The following is a 22109-nucleotide window of genomic DNA, read 5'->3' as shown; positions in this document are numbered from 1 at the left end:
AAGGCAAGAAATAAATATATATTTTGATATTTTTTACTTTAAAAATATGGATAAACTTATTATTGTACAGTGTACCATAAAATTATTATTATGTACTGTGGCTGACCCAGCCAGGACGACTTGAAGATGGAAGGACCGCGAGAGGGACAATACCTCCCCCGGGACACCAGAGGGCAGCCCCCCTGGTTTGTATCGGGGCCACAAGATTGGAGCTTGGAAGCTCACCCTGCTGGGGCCTGTGACCACCACCAGGGGGGTGCCTAGTCAGTTTTCGGAGCCCTGGAATGCAGCACTTCGCCACACTCGGAAGTGCTGCCAGAAGAAGATCCGAGTGCACCTGGAGTGCTTCTGGGTGTCCATGCAGCACTTTTGCCACACCAGGAAGTAATGTCGGATGATCGTCAGGTAGCACCTGGAGCGCTTCTGGGTGCCATATAAAAGGGCCCACCTCACTCGATTCGAAGAGCTGGAGTCAGAAGGTGGAGAACAGTTCTTACAGGATATATGTCATATGTCAGTCAGTCATTGTCTATCCCGCTTAGTCCTGAACAGGTCTGCTAGAGCCTGTCCCAGCTAGCCTAGGGCACAAGGCAGGAACAAACCCTGGACAGGACGGCGGTCTATTGCAGGGCAAACACACACACACCAGGACTGCCAATATACCTAACCTACAAGTCCTTGGACTGTGGAAAGAAACCAATGCAGACACAGGGAGAACATGCAGACTCCATGCAGGGAGCACCTGGGATGCGAATCTTGGTCTCCTTACTGTGAGGCAGCAGCACTACCACTGTGCCAATGTGCCGCCCTATTGTCATATGTACTCAGTACAATTAAATTCTTACTTGTGTTTCTCATCAGGGCAGTTGACACTAAAATAATAACAACAAAAGACATACATACACAAAAAAAGTACATAGAATGCAACAAACACACATACTGTATATACAGTATATATATTTATACTGTATACAGGGTGGTCCAGATCTAATTATGCAGATCCAGATCGTCTGGATGACTTTGATTTATGCAGGGACAATTCCAGTTCAGCGCGAAGACGATTCTTCATGTCATCAGTTCGCACACTTCTCGATGGTTTGGGATTTTTTGGGTGATTTTCTATGTAATAAACTTAATAAGTTATAGCGTAATGAAAATTGTATAATTAGATCTGGACCACCCTATATATATATAAATATATCGATAAAAAATATATACTCACAAATACCATGTATATACTGTATACTCACTGTTTGCTATATTACAATATTTGTGGGTAGAAACTATCCCTGAATCTGCTGCTGTGAGTGCTAATAGCGCTCTACCATCTGCCAGAGGGTAGGAATGAGAAAAATGGCTGTGCAGGATGGCTGAGGTTTTTATTTATTCTGTTTCCTTTTTTAAGGCAGCAACTATTATATATATCATGAATAGAAGACAGCAGAGCCGGGCCTAGAGGTATTTTCACCTGAGGCCGGAGGATAAATTTGCGCCCCTATGTATATAGTTTTTTATTACTAATAAGTCCATCCATCCATTTCCTAACCCGCTGAATCCGAATACAGGGTCACGGGGGTCTGCTGGAGCCAATCCCAGCCAACACAGGGCACAAGGCAGGAACCAATCCTGGGCAGGGTGCCAATCCACCACAGATTACTAATAAGTATTAAATAAAAATAAATAAATAAATGATTTTGAGAACAAAATAAATGTATTAATTATTAAATAAAAAATCACAGAACGCAGTAATAGTACAATAGTAATAGGAACATAAAATTGCACATATTAAAAATAAAATCACACCAACCTTAACAAAAGTAATTTAATTTAATAATAGAGACAAAATAATATCAATAATACTTTAGACAAAACAAAATGTAATATAATTACAATGAATACATAATTAAATATATGGCCAATATAAAATCTTTTTTTAAACTTTTACTTTTCTTGCTTTTAGTGAAGCAAATTCATCAATTATTTTATCAAAATTAATGTGTTTTGTCAATTTGTGTTCGATTCATAAAATTGCCATATTTGACAATTTTTCCTGAGCAAGTGACATTCTTAAATATGTTTTGATAATTTTTAGTTTACTAAAGCTTTTTTTACCAGAAGCTACAGTAAGAGGTAGTGTTGGGAATATTCTCAGTGCAACTTCTAAATTTGGATAGGACTGAACTAAACTATATTCATGAATCGTTTTTAAAAGATCTAAACTTGTAGCTGCTTTAAGGTCTGGAATTAACGTCATTGCCTGATTTTTGAAACTGATTATTTCTGACTAGAATTCTACAGAATTTATATCGTTTTGGTTATTTAAGAAATAAATCACAAGCTACTTTTTAAAATTTTTTTGCATCCATCCACTTTTATTTTTCACCTGTTAAAAATTTTAAATCAGATGGAATCCCATATAGTTTTTCATATCTCCATCTAAGTTGTCATACAAGGAAACAAGTGTATTGAGCGAGAGCGTCCGATGCAAATCATCAGATTGCTTAAGGTATTCGACGAACATTACAACATGCATTTGGCTTTTTCTTTTTGTTATTTTGCAATTTATTAATTTTCATTTTTCATCAATTTGGCACCCTTTTTCATTGTTCATCCGAGGCAAGTGCCTCGTTTGCCTCACCCTTGTCCCAGCCCTGGAAGGCAGCTGGATACCAGTAAATTTCTGTGGCACCTTCACTAACTTCTGCAGTGTTTTAAGATCTTGAGCCAAGCAGGAGCCATATAAGGATATGATGTGGCCAGTGAGGATGGACTCCATTGTGCACTTGTTGAAGTTTGCGAGAACAGATAGAGAAATGAAAGCTGTCCTCAGATGACAAGATGTGAAATGTGTTGTGCCCAGTTCAGTTAATAAGTGACTGTCACTCCAAGAAATGTAAAGCTGGTCATCCTGTCTACAGCCCCATCCAATGCAGATGGCCAGCTCATCGGTTATGCTGACATTAACAATCAGATTGTTAGAATCAGCAGATAGACCTCTTCTCTATAAGTCATTTCCTCACTGTTGGTGATCAGGCCTGTAATGGTGGTGTCATCAGCAAATTTAATGATGGGCTTGCAGCTGTGTCTGCCCTCATAGGTGGTCAAGTTGTACAGAAGTACCTTACAGCATTCTACAAATGTTTAGGCTTTGCTGTTCGCTGGAAATGTCCTGCTACAGAGGAATATGTTGCTTCTTGAGTGCTGGCAAATGCAGTTTCCATTATTATGTTTTCTGCTCTCAAGAAAATCTTAGTCATGCTTGTTAAAAATGCTCTGGAACCCATTGTACAGAAGGTAGTACATACAATTTGATGAGCATTAGTGCTGAGGGGCGGCATGGTGGCACAGTGGTAGCACTGCTGCCTCACAGTAAGGAGACCCGGGTTCGCTTCTCAGGTCCTCCCTACATGGAGTTTGCATGTTCTCCCCGTGTCTGCGTGGGTTTCCTCCGGGTACTCTGGTTTCCTCCCACAGTCCAAAGACATGCAGATTGGGTGCATTGGCGATCCTAAATTGTTCCTAGCGTGTGTGTGCCCTGTGGTGGGCTGGTGCCCTGCCCAGGATTTGTTCCTGCCTTGCACCCTGTGTTGGCTGGGATTGGCTCCAGCAGACCCTCGTGACCCTGTGTTAGGATATAGTGGGTCGGAAAATGGATGGATGGATTAGTGCTGTGAACCTTTCAATGAAACTCTTGGACGTGCACTGATCTGAATATTTTGTAACACTGCTATTTGGATTTGTGTTACATTTCCCAGAAGTCCTGGTGGTATAACAGTATTGGACAGCTTCAGAGGGTGCAGGGGCTGCTGTGAAGAAGATCAAGCCAGCATGCCTTTAAAATAGGAACTGGCAAGATGTTGAAGGATTGTGATTTTTTTTCTGTCTGTTAAAATACTGCTTCACACATTTGGATTACCAGTTTATTATCTCGGATTACTGATCCTGTCCAGAAGTTTGGTCTGTTTCATGCCAGCCTGTTTGTGTGAGTTTATATAGATTAGATAAGTGTTCAGAGGGAGCACACTCAATCACCTAATTCCACACCACATCAGGAAACTGGTAGTGTTTATTGTTGTTGAGCTGTGTTATAACCACCGTTGGGTATTTGGGAAGAGCCTTTTGAATACATGTTTTTGTTACATTGCAAGCTCTTTTTTTCTTCATTTGATTAATATGTTTCATTATTAATTATCGATTTATTTGGCCAATAACTGTATCTCTGTGACTGAATGTGTGTGCACCAGATCAAGGCTGAGAGTGTTTCTGGAGTCCCCACCATACAATAAATAAATCAACGTCTTTCTGATGGTGGAAATCTTACCATACCATACCATATTTATTTGTTGAGCGCTTAAAAACACAGAATTACAACTGACCGAAGCGCTGTATAGTTACAACAAGCAGGACTAAAAGCAAAATATTAAAAACAAACATTAAGAGAGAATTAAAACAGAGATACTAAAAACAGGTCAGGGGACCAAATAAAATAGAGAAAATAGCAAAAGGCAAGTGGAAAATGAAACAGGTTAAGAATTAAAAGCCAATGTGAAGAAGTGCGTTTTTAGGCGAGATTTGAATGTGGCGACTGAAGCGGCTTGCCTAACCACTAAGGGCAGGGAGTTCCAGAGCCTGGGTGCACAGACGGAGAAAGCCTAATCTAAATCTTAGTGTCACTGCAACTGCTACAACTTTGTCTGACATCTTTCTTATGCTACAAACCTATAGTCAGTTTTGTAATGTGCAAGAATTCTCTGAATTTGTCAGGAAATTAAATTACCTTCAGTTTCAAGCCCTTGACTAAGAAAAGCAGTTTTCTTTTGTCATTGAACATTCAGCTGTAAGGCTTTGCTTAAAAAGAAAGAATAAGTCTGATTGCATGGGCTCAGGTTCAGGCCCAAAGAGGCACTTACTTCTGCTAAATTTGCTATCAAAAGACACTGTCAATTAAGTAACTATCCAGATGTATTTCCCACCCTAGGTCAACACTCAATTGCAATTCCATGACTTATTTAAAGTTTCTAACTGTAGCTGGCTTCAGATAAAGGCGATCAGCAACATCTTTTCTTTAACTGTTGAGCAGCAAATAATCATTCTTGGCAAACTGGGCACGAAAAACCCCTTGTTCATCCTAGCAAATTATTTCCATGTAACTAAGCTCTTCAAGTCATAGCTTCAAAATATCTGGAATAGTGACGTGGGTGACAGACAGTGCACGTAATTTGTTTTCCAAATTTGATTTTACATTCTGCGTATGCTTACCCAGACCATTTTAGCTAAATGATCACAAGCATGCTTCTTGCTTTCGGACTTTTCCCCCTTGGAGCATTTTCAGTTCAGTAACATCTTAATTTCTTTACATATAAGAAGTTTTTGTGAACTTAGAAGAGAAAATGCCAAAAAAGCTGCAATAAAATCAAACCTTTCCAACTTTGTCCTGCTGTCATAAGGAGCACGGATGACATATTTTGTGAAACTGGGAACTTTGCTTCTTTGAAGTGGACATTTCGGTATTCTTTAAGGCTTTTGCATTTACTTTTTGTCTGGTGCCTTATTGGTCATAATTACAGGATAGGAATGGATCCTGGGTACACCTTTTTTTTTCTTTTTATTAAATTACTAAATACAGCTTCACTTAACAATACAAATATCTGAAGTTAATGAAATCCTTCCCATGACTGCACTTAACTTCAGAAATGCTCAAATATCCATTCTTTCAAAGTAAATATTAATATTTTAGAATTTAAGCTTTCATTTTAAAAGTTTCAGAAAGATGGTAGATACTTATAGAATATTGGAACAATTTTGACAAAAACAGGCCATTCGTCTGAACAATCTCATCCATCCTATTCACCCAAGATACTCCAAAAAAACACCAAATCCAGAAGTCCTACTCTGTACCACATTACTTGGCAATTTGCTCTTTGTGTCTATGGTTCTTTGTGTGAAAAAAACAAATTCTTTTCTTAACATTTGTGAAAATGTTGTTGTTAATTAGTTTCCATCTGTGTACTTGTTGAAATATTTATTTTAAAGTAACAGCAGGGATTCACTGTACTAATTCCTTTTATAATTTTAAATCCTCCAGTCATGTCACCTCTTCATATCTGTTTGCTTAAACTGAAAATGTTTATCTCCTTCAGTCTTTCCTCGCAGAAGTCCTGGAATCAGCCTAGAGACCATTATCTGGACTTCGTCTAGGGCTGTATGTCTTTTTTGTAATATGGAGAGCAGAAGTGCCCACAAGTGTCACCAGTGTGTTACAAAGCCTAAGCATAACCTCTCTTGACTTGTACTCCACACATCATGCTGTGTCACTTAATATCTTATTTATTAGCCTTGTTAATGGCTTCTGTGCACTGTCAAGATGTAGATAGTGATGAGTCAGTTATGACTTCTTGGTCCTTCTCATATGAGCACTTTGAAATTACATCTCTGTACATTTATTTAAATCTTTTTAATTACTACATCAAAATGCCCCTGCCCGGGGTTTGTTTCCTGCCTTGCGCCTTGTGTTGGCTGGGATTGGCTCCAGCAGACCCCCATGACCCTGTAGTTAGGATATAGCCGGTTGGATAATGGATGGATGGGTGGATGAAATGCCTTATATTTACTTACCTTCAATTTCGGCTGCCATTTACAAGGTGTGGTTATTAAATAATGTGACTGGGTTGAAGTTTGCAGCTATCATCTGAAGACTCAATCAGCTTGTTGTTGAAATTCTTTTTCAGGTGTTTATGTGTACCTGTATTAACAAGAGCATCAAACCCTGAGGGACCCCACTTTTAACATTACTTACTTCTGAAAAGGTTCCTCTCACCATAACTCTTTGTTCCTGTGCTTAAGTTAATTTTGTACCCACCTACACACAGTGCCCTGAATTACCTCATCTTTCAGTTTGATGCCAAGCCTCTCATGTGGTACTTTATGAAAGCTTTTTTTTGTTCTTTATTTCGCCTTATACAATTTCTTGTATTAGGAATTTGTTAGCTTTCGCATACCCCTTCGGGTCAGAACGCAGGGTCAGCCATTGTACAGCACCCCTTGAGCAATTGAAGGTTAAGGGCCTTGCTCAAGGGCCCAGCAGTCAAGGATCTCTTTCACTGCTTCCTCATATTAGTGAAACATTATTTCCCCCATCTGAACCCACGCTGGCTATTTGCTAAAACAACATACCTCTTCTTGACGTAATCTACTCAATCTTTTCTTTATTGTTTCCTTCCACTAATTCACCTGTCATGCATGTTAAGCTTACTGGCCCTTGTTAACCTGAATCAACCTGACTACCTTTTTAATATAATGGGGTAACATTAGATAGCTTTCAGTCCATAGGAATTTCTTCAGAGTGCAGAGATGTTCAAAATACACATACAAAATACACATACAAAATACATATACAAGTTTTTATAAATGTACTCACTAACCTCCTGAAGTACTCAAGGATAAATGCTATCTGGTTCTGGTGATTTGTTAGATTTTCACTTGATTAATCTGAGATACAGATCTTCATTATGCACCCCTGTTACTCTTAGGAGGTTATCAATTTCTTTACATGTGCAAACTTCAGAAAAATGCCACTTCAGAGCATTCAGTACTTTACTTAGTAAATATTGATAGTTATAAGATATGTATCACTCGGGACTTTTCAAAATGGAATTCAAATGCATTAATGGGAGGTCTGTTGTAAAGAGAGAGAGAGAAATGCTAGTCTTCCCCGCGTAACCTCTTTGTTTAATTTAGGACTAAAGTTTATTTGGTAGGCTTTATGCCTGGAGTCTCCATGTCTAGCCCTAAAGCACTACTGCACCAGGATTTCATTATAATTAATGACCAGTTGTCACTGCTAATGAATTTCTTTTCGTTTGTTTTAATCGCCTTCTTTTTTAAGATTTGATCTTTTGAATTGCTTCATTCTTTCCTTAAAAGGCACCCAAACAGAAATCAGATGTGAAATCAGCCTACAGTTGACCAGCTAGGTCCAAAAGTCAAACTCCAACTAATAACTTCAATGCAGCCAATTCTTGTTGCTAATTAAACTTATTTAAATTTATTTAATTCCATGACTTGCTGGTGCTCCCATTCTGCCACAGCAGACACTTTCTTTTTTTTAAGAACAACGTCAAAATGTTTTGTGAACCTGAGCAGATCAATGTTACTGAGACCTTTACGTCTCTTTATTTTCAGATATTGCATGATGGACCATGTACTGTATCTCATTATTGTTTTGTTGCTAATTAAGGAAAAAAAGAAATAATTAAGAGGTCAAGGTCTTAAATAACAAGTCAATTGAAATTAAGGCAAAAGACTTGTTAGTAGCGAAGCTGATCACTAATTAAGGGATGGAATGAAAACCTGCAGCTGCAGTAGTCCTCCAGAACTGGAGTTGGAGACCCCGCTTTATATTGAACTGTAATATTTTAACAAGTAAAATAATGAAGGCAGCATCAGCACCATGGTGGGTATGCCAGTCGGCAAACATCTGCCACGTCCTATCAGTTGCGAGGAGCAGATTATAGATATGTGATACAGTACCTGCCAAATAATACAAAGAGTACACAACACGTGTTTCACCCTATTTGGGGCTTGTCAGGTGTACCCACTTTTGCTTCCCTTTGTTTGTTGACTGACAGACCAACAACAAGTGTTACCTTGTAGGTAATCATCCAAATAATCAGATTGTGATTCAGAGCTAGGAATGTAATACTCCGATCTTCACCCTGTCAAATGAGCAAACCACCCACCAAGGCGCAACATCAGAGGCTTTGTCTCAGGCGCTGACATCTGAGGTTCAAGCCCTGTAAGGGGAAGCAAAGGAGTGTATGCCTGATGAACCCCAATAAGGGTGAAACACATGTTGTGTACTCCTTTTATTATTTGACAGGTACTCTATATACACATACATATCTACTCTCTATATATAAAATCATAAGCCTAAAAGTGCAACGATTTTATGTCACGTTTTTGTCACGCATTAAATTGGGCTTATTTTAAAACCTACATACTGTATATATGTTTGGTATCATTCTTTTCAGAATGTATCGAACTTTAATGTGATGTTGTTAGATTTTAAGATTCTTATTCCATTTGTAAATTCTAAATTCAAAAATATCAAGAACTCACATCCCACGAAATGAGAAGTTGTGCCAAGAGATTTAACCACTCCCAGGGCCAGAAATAAAACACAAAGAGTAGGACAGCTGCTGTACAAGCTTTTAAATGTTCGATCCACCGTGCGAGATGCAGATCATGTGGCATGACAGCAGCTGATCGAGCAAAGAGGAAGTAAAAAAAGGCTATATTTGTTTCCTATTGTATCACCGTTTAAGAGGGGTTTTGGAGGAGCGACCGTGTCTCCTTGAGGTGCGTTCAGCCCCCCTCTTCACAATGTGAACAGCAAAGATGCGAAGTGGCTGGCACGTAGCTCAGGCCGGATGGGTTGGTGAGCAAAGCAAGCAGGGGAACCCCTAGTATATATATATATATATATATATATATATATATATATATATATTGTAAGTAAAGTGCTATATACAGTGGTATGAAAAACTATTTGCCCCCTTCCTGATTTCTTATTCTTTTGCATGTTTGTCACACAAAATGTTTCTGATCATCAAACACATTTAACCATTAGTCAAATATAACAGAAGTAAACACAAAATGCAGTTTTTAAATGATGGTTTTTATTATTAAGGGAGAAAAAAAATCCAAACCTACATGGCCCTGTGTGAAAAAGTAATTGCCCCTTGTTAAAAATAACCTAACTGTGGTGTATCACACCTGAGTTCAATTTCCGTAGCCACCCCCAGGCCTGATTACTGCCACACCTGTTTCAATCAAGAAATCACTTAAATAGGAGCTGCCTGACACAGAGAAGTAGATCAAAAGCACCTCAAAAGCTAGACATCATGCCAAGATCCAAAGAAATTCAGGAACAAATGAGAACAGAAGTAATTGAGATCTATCAGTCTGGTAAAGGTTATAAAGCCATTTCTAAAGCTTTGGGAGTCCAACAAACCACAGTGAAAGCCATTACCCACAAATGGCAAAAACATGGAACAGTGGTGAACCTTCCCAGGAGTGGCCGGCCGACCAAAATTACCCCAAGAGCGCAGAGACGACTCATCCGAGAGGTCACAAAAGACCCCAGGACAACGTCTAAAGAACTGCAGCCCTCACTTGCCTCAATTAAGGTCAGTGTTCACGACTCCACCATAAGAAAGAGACTGGGCAAAAACGGCCTGCATGGCAGATTTCCAAGACGCAAACCACTGTTAAGCAAAAAGAACATTAGGGCTTGTCTCAATTTTGCTAAGAAACATCTCAATGATTGCCAAGACTTTTGGGAAAATACCTTGTGGACTGATGAGACAAAAGTTGAACTTTTTGGAAGGCAAATGTCCCGTTACATCTGCCATAAAAGGAACACAGCATTTCAGAAAAAGAACATCATACCAACAGTAAAATATGGTGGTGGTAGTGTGATGGTCTGGGGTTGTTTTGCTGCTTCAGGACCTGGAAGGCTTTCTGTGATAGATGGAACCATGAATTCTACTGTCTACCAAAAAATCCTGAAGGAGAATGTCTGGCCATCTGTTCGTCAACTCAAGCTGAAGCGATCTTGGGTGCTGCAACAGGACAATGACCCAAAACACACCAGCAAATCCACCTCTGAATGGCTGAAGAAAAACAAAATGAAGACTTTGGAGTGGCCTAGTCAAAGTCCTGACCTGAATCCAATTGAGATGCTATGGCATGACCTTAAAAAGGCGGTTCATGCTAGAAAACCCTCAAATAAAGCTGAATTACAACAATTCTGCAAAGATGAGTGGGCCAAAATTCCTCCAGAGCGCTGTAAAAGACTCATTGCAAGTTATCGCAAACGCTTGATTGCAGTTATTGCTGCTAAGGGTGGCCCAACCAGTTATTAGGTTCAGGGGCAATTACTTTTCACACAGGGCCATTTAGGTTTGGATTTTTTTTCTCCCTAAATAATAAAAACCATCATTTAAAAACTGCATTTTGTGTTTACTTGTGTTATATTTGACTAATGGTTAAATGTGTTTGATGATCAGAAACATTTTGTGTGACAAACATGCAAAAGAATAAGAAATCATGAAGGGGGTAAATAGTTTTTCACACCACTGTATATCTTATGACAGTTATGGTACATGGTGGATAATCCAAGTTAAGAGAAATGTGTGTGATGTTTTGAGTTGAATTAGCCCATGCCTCGCACAGATTGATGCAGAGTCCATTCATTATATGAAATTCTAATTGATGGGTCCTGTTTCTAACACTGCCTCAGACCAAAGGTCTTTGATGGTGTTTTTGAAATTCCAGATGGTCACTCAAAGTGGAGGACATACTACTGTATGACAGCCATTTGGGGTTTATTTTAAAATACTTTTATGCTTTTTTAAGCTGTGAATGGCTTAACACCTTCATTTATATCTGGTTGCCTGTTGGTAAACATTCACATCGTTGTTATACACCATGTAGTACTAAGTCAGCATACTAAGAGTGAAACATAAAAACAGCGGTGAACTGTCTTCTTTATGCTTGCACCAAATGCTTGTCATTCACAGGTTTTCTTATTCTACAAGCAATATCATTAAATTAAGAACTGACCAAGATGCCATTTTTGTCCTTTTGCCTTCACATTATTTTGTGTAGAATGAAGATGCTATGTAATAACAGTTTCATTGTTATAAACAGGTAGCATAAAGCTGTCATCTGATAGCACCAGGGCACTGGGATTGTATCCCGGCCTGGTCACGGCCTTGGTGGAGTTTGTCCTGTTCATTTGCGTTGATGTCATGCTTAGGCTGATTAGTGACTGTCTCAGTATGCATGAGTGTGAGTGTGTCCTGCAGCTCCCAGTGTTGCCCAGACAGGTTCCTAAGCACTATAAACTTGAATTGAAATAATCAGCTTCAGAAAGTGGATGTATTATTATTAATACAAGGTAAATCACAGATGTAATTTCTAATTACAAGTGTAAAACCCTCATGTCCTATTTTAAATTATCCCTCTGGCCTTGTTAAGCTCCAGACTCAATCAGTCTATGGGTATTACTGAGGGCTCATCAAGTGTTGAAAAGATAGCAATATATGAAAGGATGGAATGGGAAAAAGGGCTTCCATGTCCTCATTTTATACGAGATCAGACAACCCGTAAGCCTGCATTACACTACATCATTATCATTAGAATGGCCAATGAAGTCAGAAACCTCATTGTGCCATTTCGTTAATTTCCAAAACAATGCAGTGTTCTATTTGAGGAAATCCTCTGAATGCAGATAGCAGAGTATAGCTACATGTATAAGAGTTGTAGAAAAACAAGTTAACTTAATTTCACCCAGAACATGAAGAGAAGGATGGAACTACAATGTTTTGTTTTAACATCTACAGTTGGTGAAGTTACTTTTAACTTATTTTTATTTCTGGAGGTTCACATTGATGCAATCACCTCAACTCCTCATTTTCAGAATCAAAGGAAGGAGGTGCAGATCATCTGCTGAGGCTCATCCACATGCATCTACCCCATGGTCTGCTTAATGATCTCAGACAGCTTGACAGTGCATCTATAAAATGTGCAAGAAAGTCATAGTGTCTGCAGATAACTTACCCACCCTCAAGAACATGTTAACTCCATAGAAAAAGTGCCCTAGAAGAAGATAGTGTATAAATTCATATCCTGCCCAAGATACTTCTGCTGGACTCTAAAGCTGGACTGCACGTTGTGGGTTTGTGCTGCCATCTAGTGGCAGACTCAGAAATACAGCCAGTTCACCTTTATCTCTAGTTGTCAATGGTACCTCCTCATACTAGGGTGTTGTACCATGTTAGCCATTATGAATGTAGTGAGAAGTCAATCAAAATGACACCTTTTATTGGCTAACTAGAAAGAGTACAATATGCAAGCTTTTAAGGCAACTCAGGGCTCTTTTTCAGGCAAGAGGTAATCAATTGATTGATACATTGATTACATCTTATCAGAACAAGGGACCTGAGTTGCCTCAAAAGCTTGCAAACTGAAATCTTTTTAGTCAGCCAATAAAAAGTGTCATTTTGCTTGACTTTTCAGTGGTACCTAGAAATTTCCATTTGTATGTGTGGTATGTCCATCAGTGTCTCCAGGTGATAGAAGGCAAATCCTGCCAAGATGTCAGTCTTCAACAGGGCACACTTCAAATTGTCCTCCTTTATTAATAGCCTTTGCACTAATCTTTGCACAGATTTGCTTGTTGTTTAAGATATTTTTGTTTAATTTGGAACTCCTAAGGCATCAATATCATTTATACTTTTGATTTTTTCCTTGTAAAATGTAACTTTGATTTACATGTGCTGCATGTTGAATAGAACACAAAAGTGAGGATTTCACTGCACTCAATACTTATGACTGTAATGAGTCCTAGAAACATAACATTTAAATTGAACTAATGTTAAAAATGTTTCCTGGCAGATGACTCAGAGCATGAACATCAGAACACTGTCTTGAGACTAGAAGAGGTGATTGAGCAGTTGAGGAATGTGTTCCCAGCAGACAGCGGTAAGCATTGGTTACTTGTCTTCAAGCTGGAAATCTGTTTCAAGAGGAGAGGGCCGTCATATTTGATGTCAAACTCATAAATAACATGGCTGTATCTTGTTATACAAGGCAATGTGGTGATATGGAAAATTGGGTGGGTACAAGTGGCTATAGAAGGGTTCACACTGAAGCTCATCCATCACTTTGGAGCAACACTGCCATTTGACCTCACAACATGGTGGCAGAAATTGGGAGAAAAGCTTGATTTCTCAAAGTAACCTGAATAAACAAAATGAAAAAACAAAAAAACGAGTGACACGAGGTAGCAACACAACCCTCATGCAATCGTAAAGACTGCGATCCGAAGTTGTACTTGGGGCACCTGATCAAAGGCAATTTTAAAAAATTATACATACTAGTTGAATAATGTAAGTTTAACATACATCCCCCTTGAAAGAAGTCCCCCTTCGTTATAGTGCACTTCATCTACCTTACAGTATGTATAACTGCTAGAAGCAGGGCTAGAAAGTATTTGACATAGTAATAACAACACATTTCATTCAATAGCGGCTTACATGACACACAAAGTCACCATACAAAGCACAAAACAAACAGCAATATAAAAAAGTAACATTAAGAATTAAATAAGTAAACATCATAAAACAACATTGTAGCCTCAACAGGAAACACCATGAGCCAACTTAAAGAAATGAGATTTAACAGCAGCTTTGAATTTTGTAATTGATTAGTCGAATGTGAGTTGTAGAGTTAGAGAAGGCCCTGGCGCCAAGATTACTAATATCATCATCTGGGATAGAAAGCAAACCTGCTGGTAAAGAGGAATGTCAGTCTGAAGAAGGTCTGCAGGATAGGTTGGAGCAGGATTATGAATTAAGAATTGAAAAGTGTATCTGATTGGACACAGGAAGCCAATGAAGTTGAATGAGAAGAAGTGTGACGTGTTCAGTGAACTTATAAAACAAGTAATCATCCTTTCTACAGAGTTCTGGATGAGTTGAAGCAGATGAAGAAGTTTATTGGGAATGCCAGCCCAGACAGAATTGCAATAGCCAATGTGAGACATAACTAAGGCATTGACTAGAACGTCTGCACGTTGTTGAGTTAAAGCAGGGCGTAGTCTAGAGAGGTTTTACAAATTAAAAAAATATACATTTGTGTGAGCAGTAAAGGAACGATTGTTACCCAGAAAAACAGCAAGGCTCTTGGACTTTACCACTGTCGATTTACACCCAATAAGAAGTAACTCAGTTTTACTTCTATTAAATTTGAGACAATTATTTGTCATCCATGTATTCATACCATCAAGACAGGTAGTAAGAGTACTCCAGGAAGAATGGAAGTAGGTTTGGTGGACATGTAGAGCTGTGTATAATCAGCATAACAATGAAAATAAATTTTATAGTGACAAAAGATATTTTTTAAAGGGGAAGAAGGTAAATAATAAAGAGGAGAGACCCCAATACTGCAATATAGAAATATATGGCCATCCTCCATCAAAGTAACAGTCTTCAGTTCAACTTTTAGCTCAAGAAACAAAACATAATAATTACTTCCAAGTTGAGGGGTAGTCTTCCATTCCTTGAGCAGCTTCCAGTGTCCCTAAAACACAGGGCTTTCTGTTGTCCTTAAAAAGTGAGCTGTCTAAGCCTGCCCACCATCTACCTGCATTGCCTTTGCCTTCCGGGACTGTGCGTCATCCATCGGTTGAAAAGTTTTGACATCTGTAGGTTTTTCCCTGGGCATCCCTGACATCATCTTGAAGGAGTAATACATGCTTCCCTTAAGCCCGCTGGTGCCTCTTGTATTACCATTTTTTGATGTGGAATTAATTAACGTAACAACTCAGTAGTTGTAGTGTTAATAATCTGGAATTAAATGTGAAGAGAACAAAAGAATTGTTTGTGCATCAATGGGCTGGTTGTAAAGGTGTGAATCTCACATTCTTGGGCAGCACCCAGAGTGCAATGCAGATGGAATAATTGTAAGAAGGTATAAAGTGTATTGTGTGATCAAAGAATTAAGGTGAATTTTAAAGGTATGGTCTTAGATATGCAAAGTTAACACACCAGTTATGGTTGAAAGAGATCACCACTCTGTTGCACAGAGCAATGGCCATCTCCTACTGGACTGACCTTCTACATCATAGTTTGGCTATGGCAGGACAGGAAGCCATTAGTAAGCGTGATCTGCACCGCTTCTGAAATCAACTGTGCATTCACTCCACTTTTACAGGCTGAATCATAAGGCCTTTAAGACGTTTTATTACCAAATTTCATAACAGTACTTATCCACAAACTGTGAAATGCATGAATGTAATATCTTAACCTAAAGAGCCAGCTAAAGTACTTTGATAAATATAGATGTAGGGAAATTAAAAAAAATGTTTTGGGGCATATATGCCATGCAGTTTACAAAGCACTGAAAATAAAATATAATTTAATTGGATGATAGTGCCTCTGTCAAACAACCATACATTTTAAAATAAATGGAGTCAGTAAACTATGATCGGATTGGCAACGTAATTAGCACTCCAGATTCCCGGGTTGAAATCTTAGCTCTGCTATTGATCCGGTATTGTTCCTTTTCTTCAGATACACTCGCTTCCTCCCAAAACCCAAAGATTTGGTTGGTTTGTTATCTTTCGGTCCTGCCATTTTAGTAAGTCTGACATGGGATGCTGGAAGGATAGGCTGTGTTGATACATTAAAAATGAATGGAAAATCCATGGAATGTGTTTTATTAAATTAAGATTGAAAGTTAAAATGATTTGCATGTAATTCAATAATTATATACATATTTCTTTCTCATCATAGGTACAGCTTCACTCATCTAAAAGCTTTCCAGGGTTTTGTTGTTACTGAAGCTTAGGCTGTGGTCACTTCACTGCACAATGCACTTGAAGCTCCCTTCTGCTCATGAGAACACAAAAAAAAATGCACGCTGTTTTAAGTGCCCTAAATTTTGCACTAAATTCTGCAGCCATCAACCTTATGGCTAAGAAGCAAAGCACTGAGACCTGTAAAAATAATGGCTTACTGCTGGAAAGGGTGACTGCTGTCTTTCCTTTGACTAACAAATAACACCTCAACTTGTCTTTTTCAAAGCATACGACCATTTCTAATATTTCTTTTCCATATTTGGCTGAAAGTACCCGAGCTGACTTGGTATTTAAAAAGTCTTTCTTTAAAATAAAAAAGGAATAGCACAGATCTGCCAGGAAGACTAAATGAATGGAGGTCATTCTTTTGAGGAACCTGTTGGAGGAGTGGAAGATGCAACAACCACCAATCACCTACAGTACAAGCAAAACTCCAGTGGGCATCACTGAAGATTATCTGTGGTCATTTTACACTTCTACTTTATAAAGCATATGGCTAAAGATAAACCAACAAAAATGGGCCAAATAACACGGAGTATTCCCTGAATTCGGTGAACCTCGATTGTGTATATTAAGGGCAGAATTTAGATATTATGTCAGATGACATATTCGTTATGCCACCTTATGAACATATCTCCTGGTGTATAGGTTTAACACCAAGATGAGCAAATATCCAAACAAGCCTTTTTGTATTTTTCTTTTTAAAGAATACTAGCTATATATCTTTTACAAAATAAGACTATCATCTCTTACATTTGTTTTTAAGGAAATTGGGATAAGCACATTCAAAGGGACCGAATTCTCTAATCTGGCTGTACATTTTATGAATGTGAAAAGCAGTTAATTCTATGCAGTAGAAAACAGTGCCTTGCAATAGTATTTGCCCCCTTTAAACGTTATGTCACTGTCAGGACAATAAGTTTCCGATCCAAGCAGAAGTTTATACCAACGATATGCAATTTACTCAAATATGGAGAAAGTGTTAAGTATGAGTTTCAAGTCATGTCCTTGTCTCTTTTAGAATGTCAGTCCTAAACCATTTAAGGCATCATGTGAAAGTTCACAAAGTGTATGTTGCAGTTCTTGACTTACCCATATGTAATCCACATCACTAAGTGACTGCGCGACTGATACTACCCAACCATAAAGAAAAGGTTTTTAAACTCCACCATCCCATTACCACATTAGATAAGAAGAGCATACAACAAACAAAACCTCACATCTACACTGTGTCCACGCAGACTACCCTCTTAATTCTATTATTACACAGAATCCTGTGATTCTTACTGTTAGCTTGCTGCGCAAATTATACAGGCCTTTCATACTAAACATGAAAGCTACACTAAAGCTTTTTAAACTATGCAACTAAGAAAGTGAGACATTGGGATCAGCATAATTCAAATGAAGCATTCTTTTGTGTGAGAGAGGCAATTAAGAGGTAACTGTGCCTGAGAAGAAGCTTGAAATAAAATGAAAAAGTTGAACTAACGTCAAAGTAGCTAATCTAGCAAAAAATCCTGTACTGCACATCACTTCAAATCGTCAGAGACTGAAGGAACACTGAACAGTTCAACAATCCGTATGTCTCCCCTTTCTCTCCAATGTCCTCATACTGTGGACTTTTACTTAAAGGATGAGACAATTGGTGTAAAAGGCAGAACAGTTCTGTGTAGTGTTGCTGGGCAAATCCATCAGGACATAATGAGAAACAAATTAATGCGGAGAACCCCCAGTGTTCATTGTAGAGCTTACTCAAGCGATTTGGGCATTTGGTGAGGACTCTTCCAGGATGGCACCCACTAGAGGTGTACCAAGACACAGCCCACTAGGAGGAGGGCAGAACCAGGACATGCTCGAATGATTACATAGAAGAGCACTTGAGGTTTTAGTGCGTTCTAAATTAAAGGAAATTCTGATTGAACCTCAAAAATCAAACATGAATTTTACAAAGGAACAGAAAATGTGTCAACAATACACTGAAAGTCAACCTGGAATCCAAAACATTCAAAAGCCAAATTATCTTTAACAAGGTAACAGCCCATCATCCCAGTGCAAATTACACTTGACTAGAACAACGGTAGACAAAGAAAGTGGGCACTGTTTAATGGTTCACTTGAAATCTAAGTGGGAGGCCATGAAAAAAGTATAATGAAAATTGAAGAAAATAAAACTAAAACAACAATGGGATCTATAAAGAAAGGTATGTCCACCAATCCCGAGAGACGCTTCTTACACTCTTTAAACATTTCACTCAGTGTTCACTCACAATCAACCATCAAAGGAAGAAAGACAATATAAAATAGACTTTGAAACTATAGGTAATTAACTACAAATAAATGGTTGGCAACACTTTTGCAGGGCACTGTACTGTTAAGTTTTCATTTACAACTGATCACTGTAGTAAGTAGAAAAAGAAAAAGCATTATTATTTGGTACTTGTGGGTGTCTCCCACAGTTAAGCCCTAAAGGTTATTAGTTCTCTTATTATGTCTTGACAGTTCTTGAGTGATCTCAAAACATGAAACCAAAGCATCAAAACAATTTATGGAAGGTTTTAAAGTTTTGTTTGTGACTGGTGCCAGGATTACATTATTGGTGAATAGCATTTTGAAAATAAAATATGCAAAGTTAAAATGGTAATGAGGAACAGTGCAGTATAGGCAAAAGAAAAATCAGTAAAGCTATAAAATATACAATATATTGATATATCAAAAGGGTACTGGGAGGAAAATATAACTTGTGGTTGTTTGTGTGACCCTGGATGAATGGTTTGATATGTAGGATATGTGGTCTGCATAGATTAAATACACTAAAACTGGCAAACACAAAAACTGGCATTAGTTTTTTTTTAAATAAACAGCTATCCACGCCTTATGAGTAGTATGGTTCACCCCCCTATATTTTGTGTGTCGTACATTTTCCACAGAACATTCCTAACTTAATAAAAATGAAAACCCTTTGGATAAAGCAGTGAAATACAAAATGACAATCAGCATGGTTCCAAAGAATAACATCATCCGCTGTTTTTAATAAATCAAACTTGAGTGTCCTCTTTGTTTACTGGTGCCCATTGCATCACATTCTGCTTACAAGAGACACCAAGAGAAATGGCACCCTAAACATTACCTAATAAGATTAAATTCTCAAATGCTTATAGTTCACTAATTTCTGAAGTGTTGCACTGCTAAATTGCATTTTAGCGATCCACTTGATATTATAGCCATCTCAAAGTTGGGCATCTGATTTAGTCAATGGCATCGTAGCATATTTGTCTGGGGAATTACACAAAAACAAGCGACCAAAACATTCAGTGAGCCATCTGTTACAGGTAAAATATTGTATGTGGCATGTGAGTGCTAACGCCATAGGAAACCAAAATTACGCAAGATTTCAGTTTACGGTTCACATTTATTGTCTTGGATTGCAGGTTATCTATGAGTATATTTTAGTAAGGAATTTTAATCCCAAATGTTCAGCACACCTAAATATACAAATACATGTTTGACCTTTTGACTTTGACTACTATTATTGTGACCACTAAAAAATTGTGATACAGTTGGCTAAAAATGATCTCTTTAATGCTGTTTATAAGTATTCTTTACCAGAATTATTTATGAAGATGACTAACACATTTACTGTAAACTACATGCATAGATCTTAATTCTTTTTATATGCAATGGCCAAGGCAACTATTGATGGTGATCAAAAACGAGGGAAGGGTGACGTGATTTTTTTTTTTTGACATCAGTTGCTTTTTAATTTCCATTCTGTGAAATTCCAGGTAATTCCATTAATAACAAAGAAAAGCTAAACTTAACCCTGCAACTACAAATTATGCCTAGCGAAGACACTGAATTACAGTGTAAGGGTACTGTTAAATAATTAATAAGGAACAATTACAGTATTTATTTATCCATTTGTTTGACAACTTGATTATATTTATTGTTTGAAGTTTATTTTTTAACATACTGTATTTACATACATTGACTAGATTAGTCTTACTGTTAAGAGCTTACTTGATAACCGTTTGAGGCATTCTACGATTAAGTCATGTCCAGTACAATAATGCTTAAATGTTGGGCAAATGCTGTTGATGCAGTTTTATTTTTTAATCATTAGTATAAAAGACAAAATGGAATGATTTCCTAGAAGAATAATACAACTAAGACATGGTTCACCAGTTCAACACTGACCACCACTATTCAACTGAATTTAGTTTCCAAACCTCGATCAAGCCATACATTGAATGTTTGCCCTCTGACATCTTTAGACATCAAGAGCATAGTGATGTCTGGCCTGAAGACTGCCTACAGTAAAGCACTGGGACACCCAGCCAGAGCTGTGCAAATCCTCTTTGGCCATCGACTCGTCTCAACTTTTCAAACAGACCAACATGTGACTTGTGACTTCTGAATCTTGTTGGCGCCTGAGCCTGGTTCTGTCATAGCTCATGCTTCACCGTAAGAAAACTTACTTTGTACTTTTTAACCAACACATGATTATTGGCTTCTATAATGATTTTTGTTCTAATTTGTATAAATCAATGACAGTGAAAAGCTGACCTTCACATAACTGGGGATTTGGCTGCTTTTTACTCATATTGTGTACAAAATTAAAATGGAATTTGCTATAATTAATTGTCTTCTTGTTTCATTTTTTTTTCTTTACAACTACATCTGCTTTCCCCAATAAAGTTAAAACAAGACATTCAAAATTATGTACAGGAAACCTATACAATCAGATGCCTGCTGGATCAAAATGCAATCAAATTTAACATACTAATATTCTGCATTTGTTCATATTATGATTACTATTAGTTCAAAGGAAAAAAAAAAGGTTTTCTGAAGCTTCAGGTCCAAGATTAAATAAAGTGTTTTTCTATATTTTGTTAGAAAAATTGTAAAGAACAAATACTGTAGAATTTTTAATTAGTAACACCATGTGATACGGGTGGTGCAGTAGTAGCGCTGCTGCCTCACAGATAGGAGACCCGGGTTCGCTTCCCGGGTCCTCCCTGCGTGGAGCTTGCATGTTCTCCCCGTGTCTGCGTTGGTTTCCTCCCACAGTCCAAAGACATGCAGGTTAGGTGCATTGGCGATCCCAAATTGGCCCTAGTGTGTGCTTGGTGTGTGTGTGTGTGTGCCCTGTGGTGGGCTGGCACCCTGCCCAGGGTTTTTTTCCTGCCTTGCGCCCTGTGTTGGCTGTGATTGGCTCCAGCAGACCCCTGTGACCCTGTGTTAGGATATAGTGGGTTGGGTAATGGATGGATGGATGTGATACTATAACCTCTTTTACAAATCTGCATTGCCTTAAAAATGTGCAAGTGCACTTCCAGGGAATTAGGACTCCATAGACCTCAAGTTGAAATCCCCTGTGGTTTCTCTGCCATTGATAATTCATCCATCCATCCATTACCCAACCCACTATATCCTAACACAGGGTTACGGGGGTCTGCTGGAGCCAATCCCAGCCAACATAGGGCACAAGGCAGGAAACAAACCCCGGGCACGGCACCAGCCCACCGCAGTTGATAATTCACTATATTTTAATGCACATATATCAACTCTCACTAGGTAAGTTTAAAATCATACTGGGTCCAAAAGGGCCTACCTCACTTCTGTTTCTACATGGTTCTTTATCTAGTGCTCCCATACACATTTCTCACATTTACTTATCTTATGTT

At 38.2% G+C, this 22109-nt stretch overlaps 1 protein-coding gene across 3 annotated transcripts in view; it reads left to right on the top strand.

Annotated features, from left to right (window-relative positions):
- The window catches only part of drp2 (dystrophin related protein 2), a 466042-nt gene extending 444727 nt beyond the window's left edge, over positions 1–21315 (top strand). For all 3 annotated transcript variants that reach the window (XM_039766030.1, XM_039766031.1, XM_039766029.1), the window contains exons 22-23: positions 13462–13548; positions 16362–21315. In XM_039766030.1, the coding sequence (XP_039621964.1) occupies positions 13462–13548; positions 16362–16381 (107 nt within the window). In that variant the 3' untranslated portion in view covers positions 16382–21315. The remainder of the gene's footprint in view (positions 1–13461; positions 13549–16361) is intronic.
- The last annotated feature ends 794 nt before the right edge of the window (positions 21316–22109 follow it).

The sequence above is a fragment of the Polypterus senegalus genome, chromosome 10, assembly GCF_016835505.1.
Source record: "Polypterus senegalus isolate Bchr_013 chromosome 10, ASM1683550v1, whole genome shotgun sequence".
NCBI classification, from domain to species: domain Eukaryota; kingdom Metazoa; phylum Chordata; class Cladistia; order Polypteriformes; family Polypteridae; genus Polypterus; species Polypterus senegalus.
Note: the sequence above shows the minus strand (reverse complement) of the source record. Positions and strands in the feature narration are given on the sequence as shown.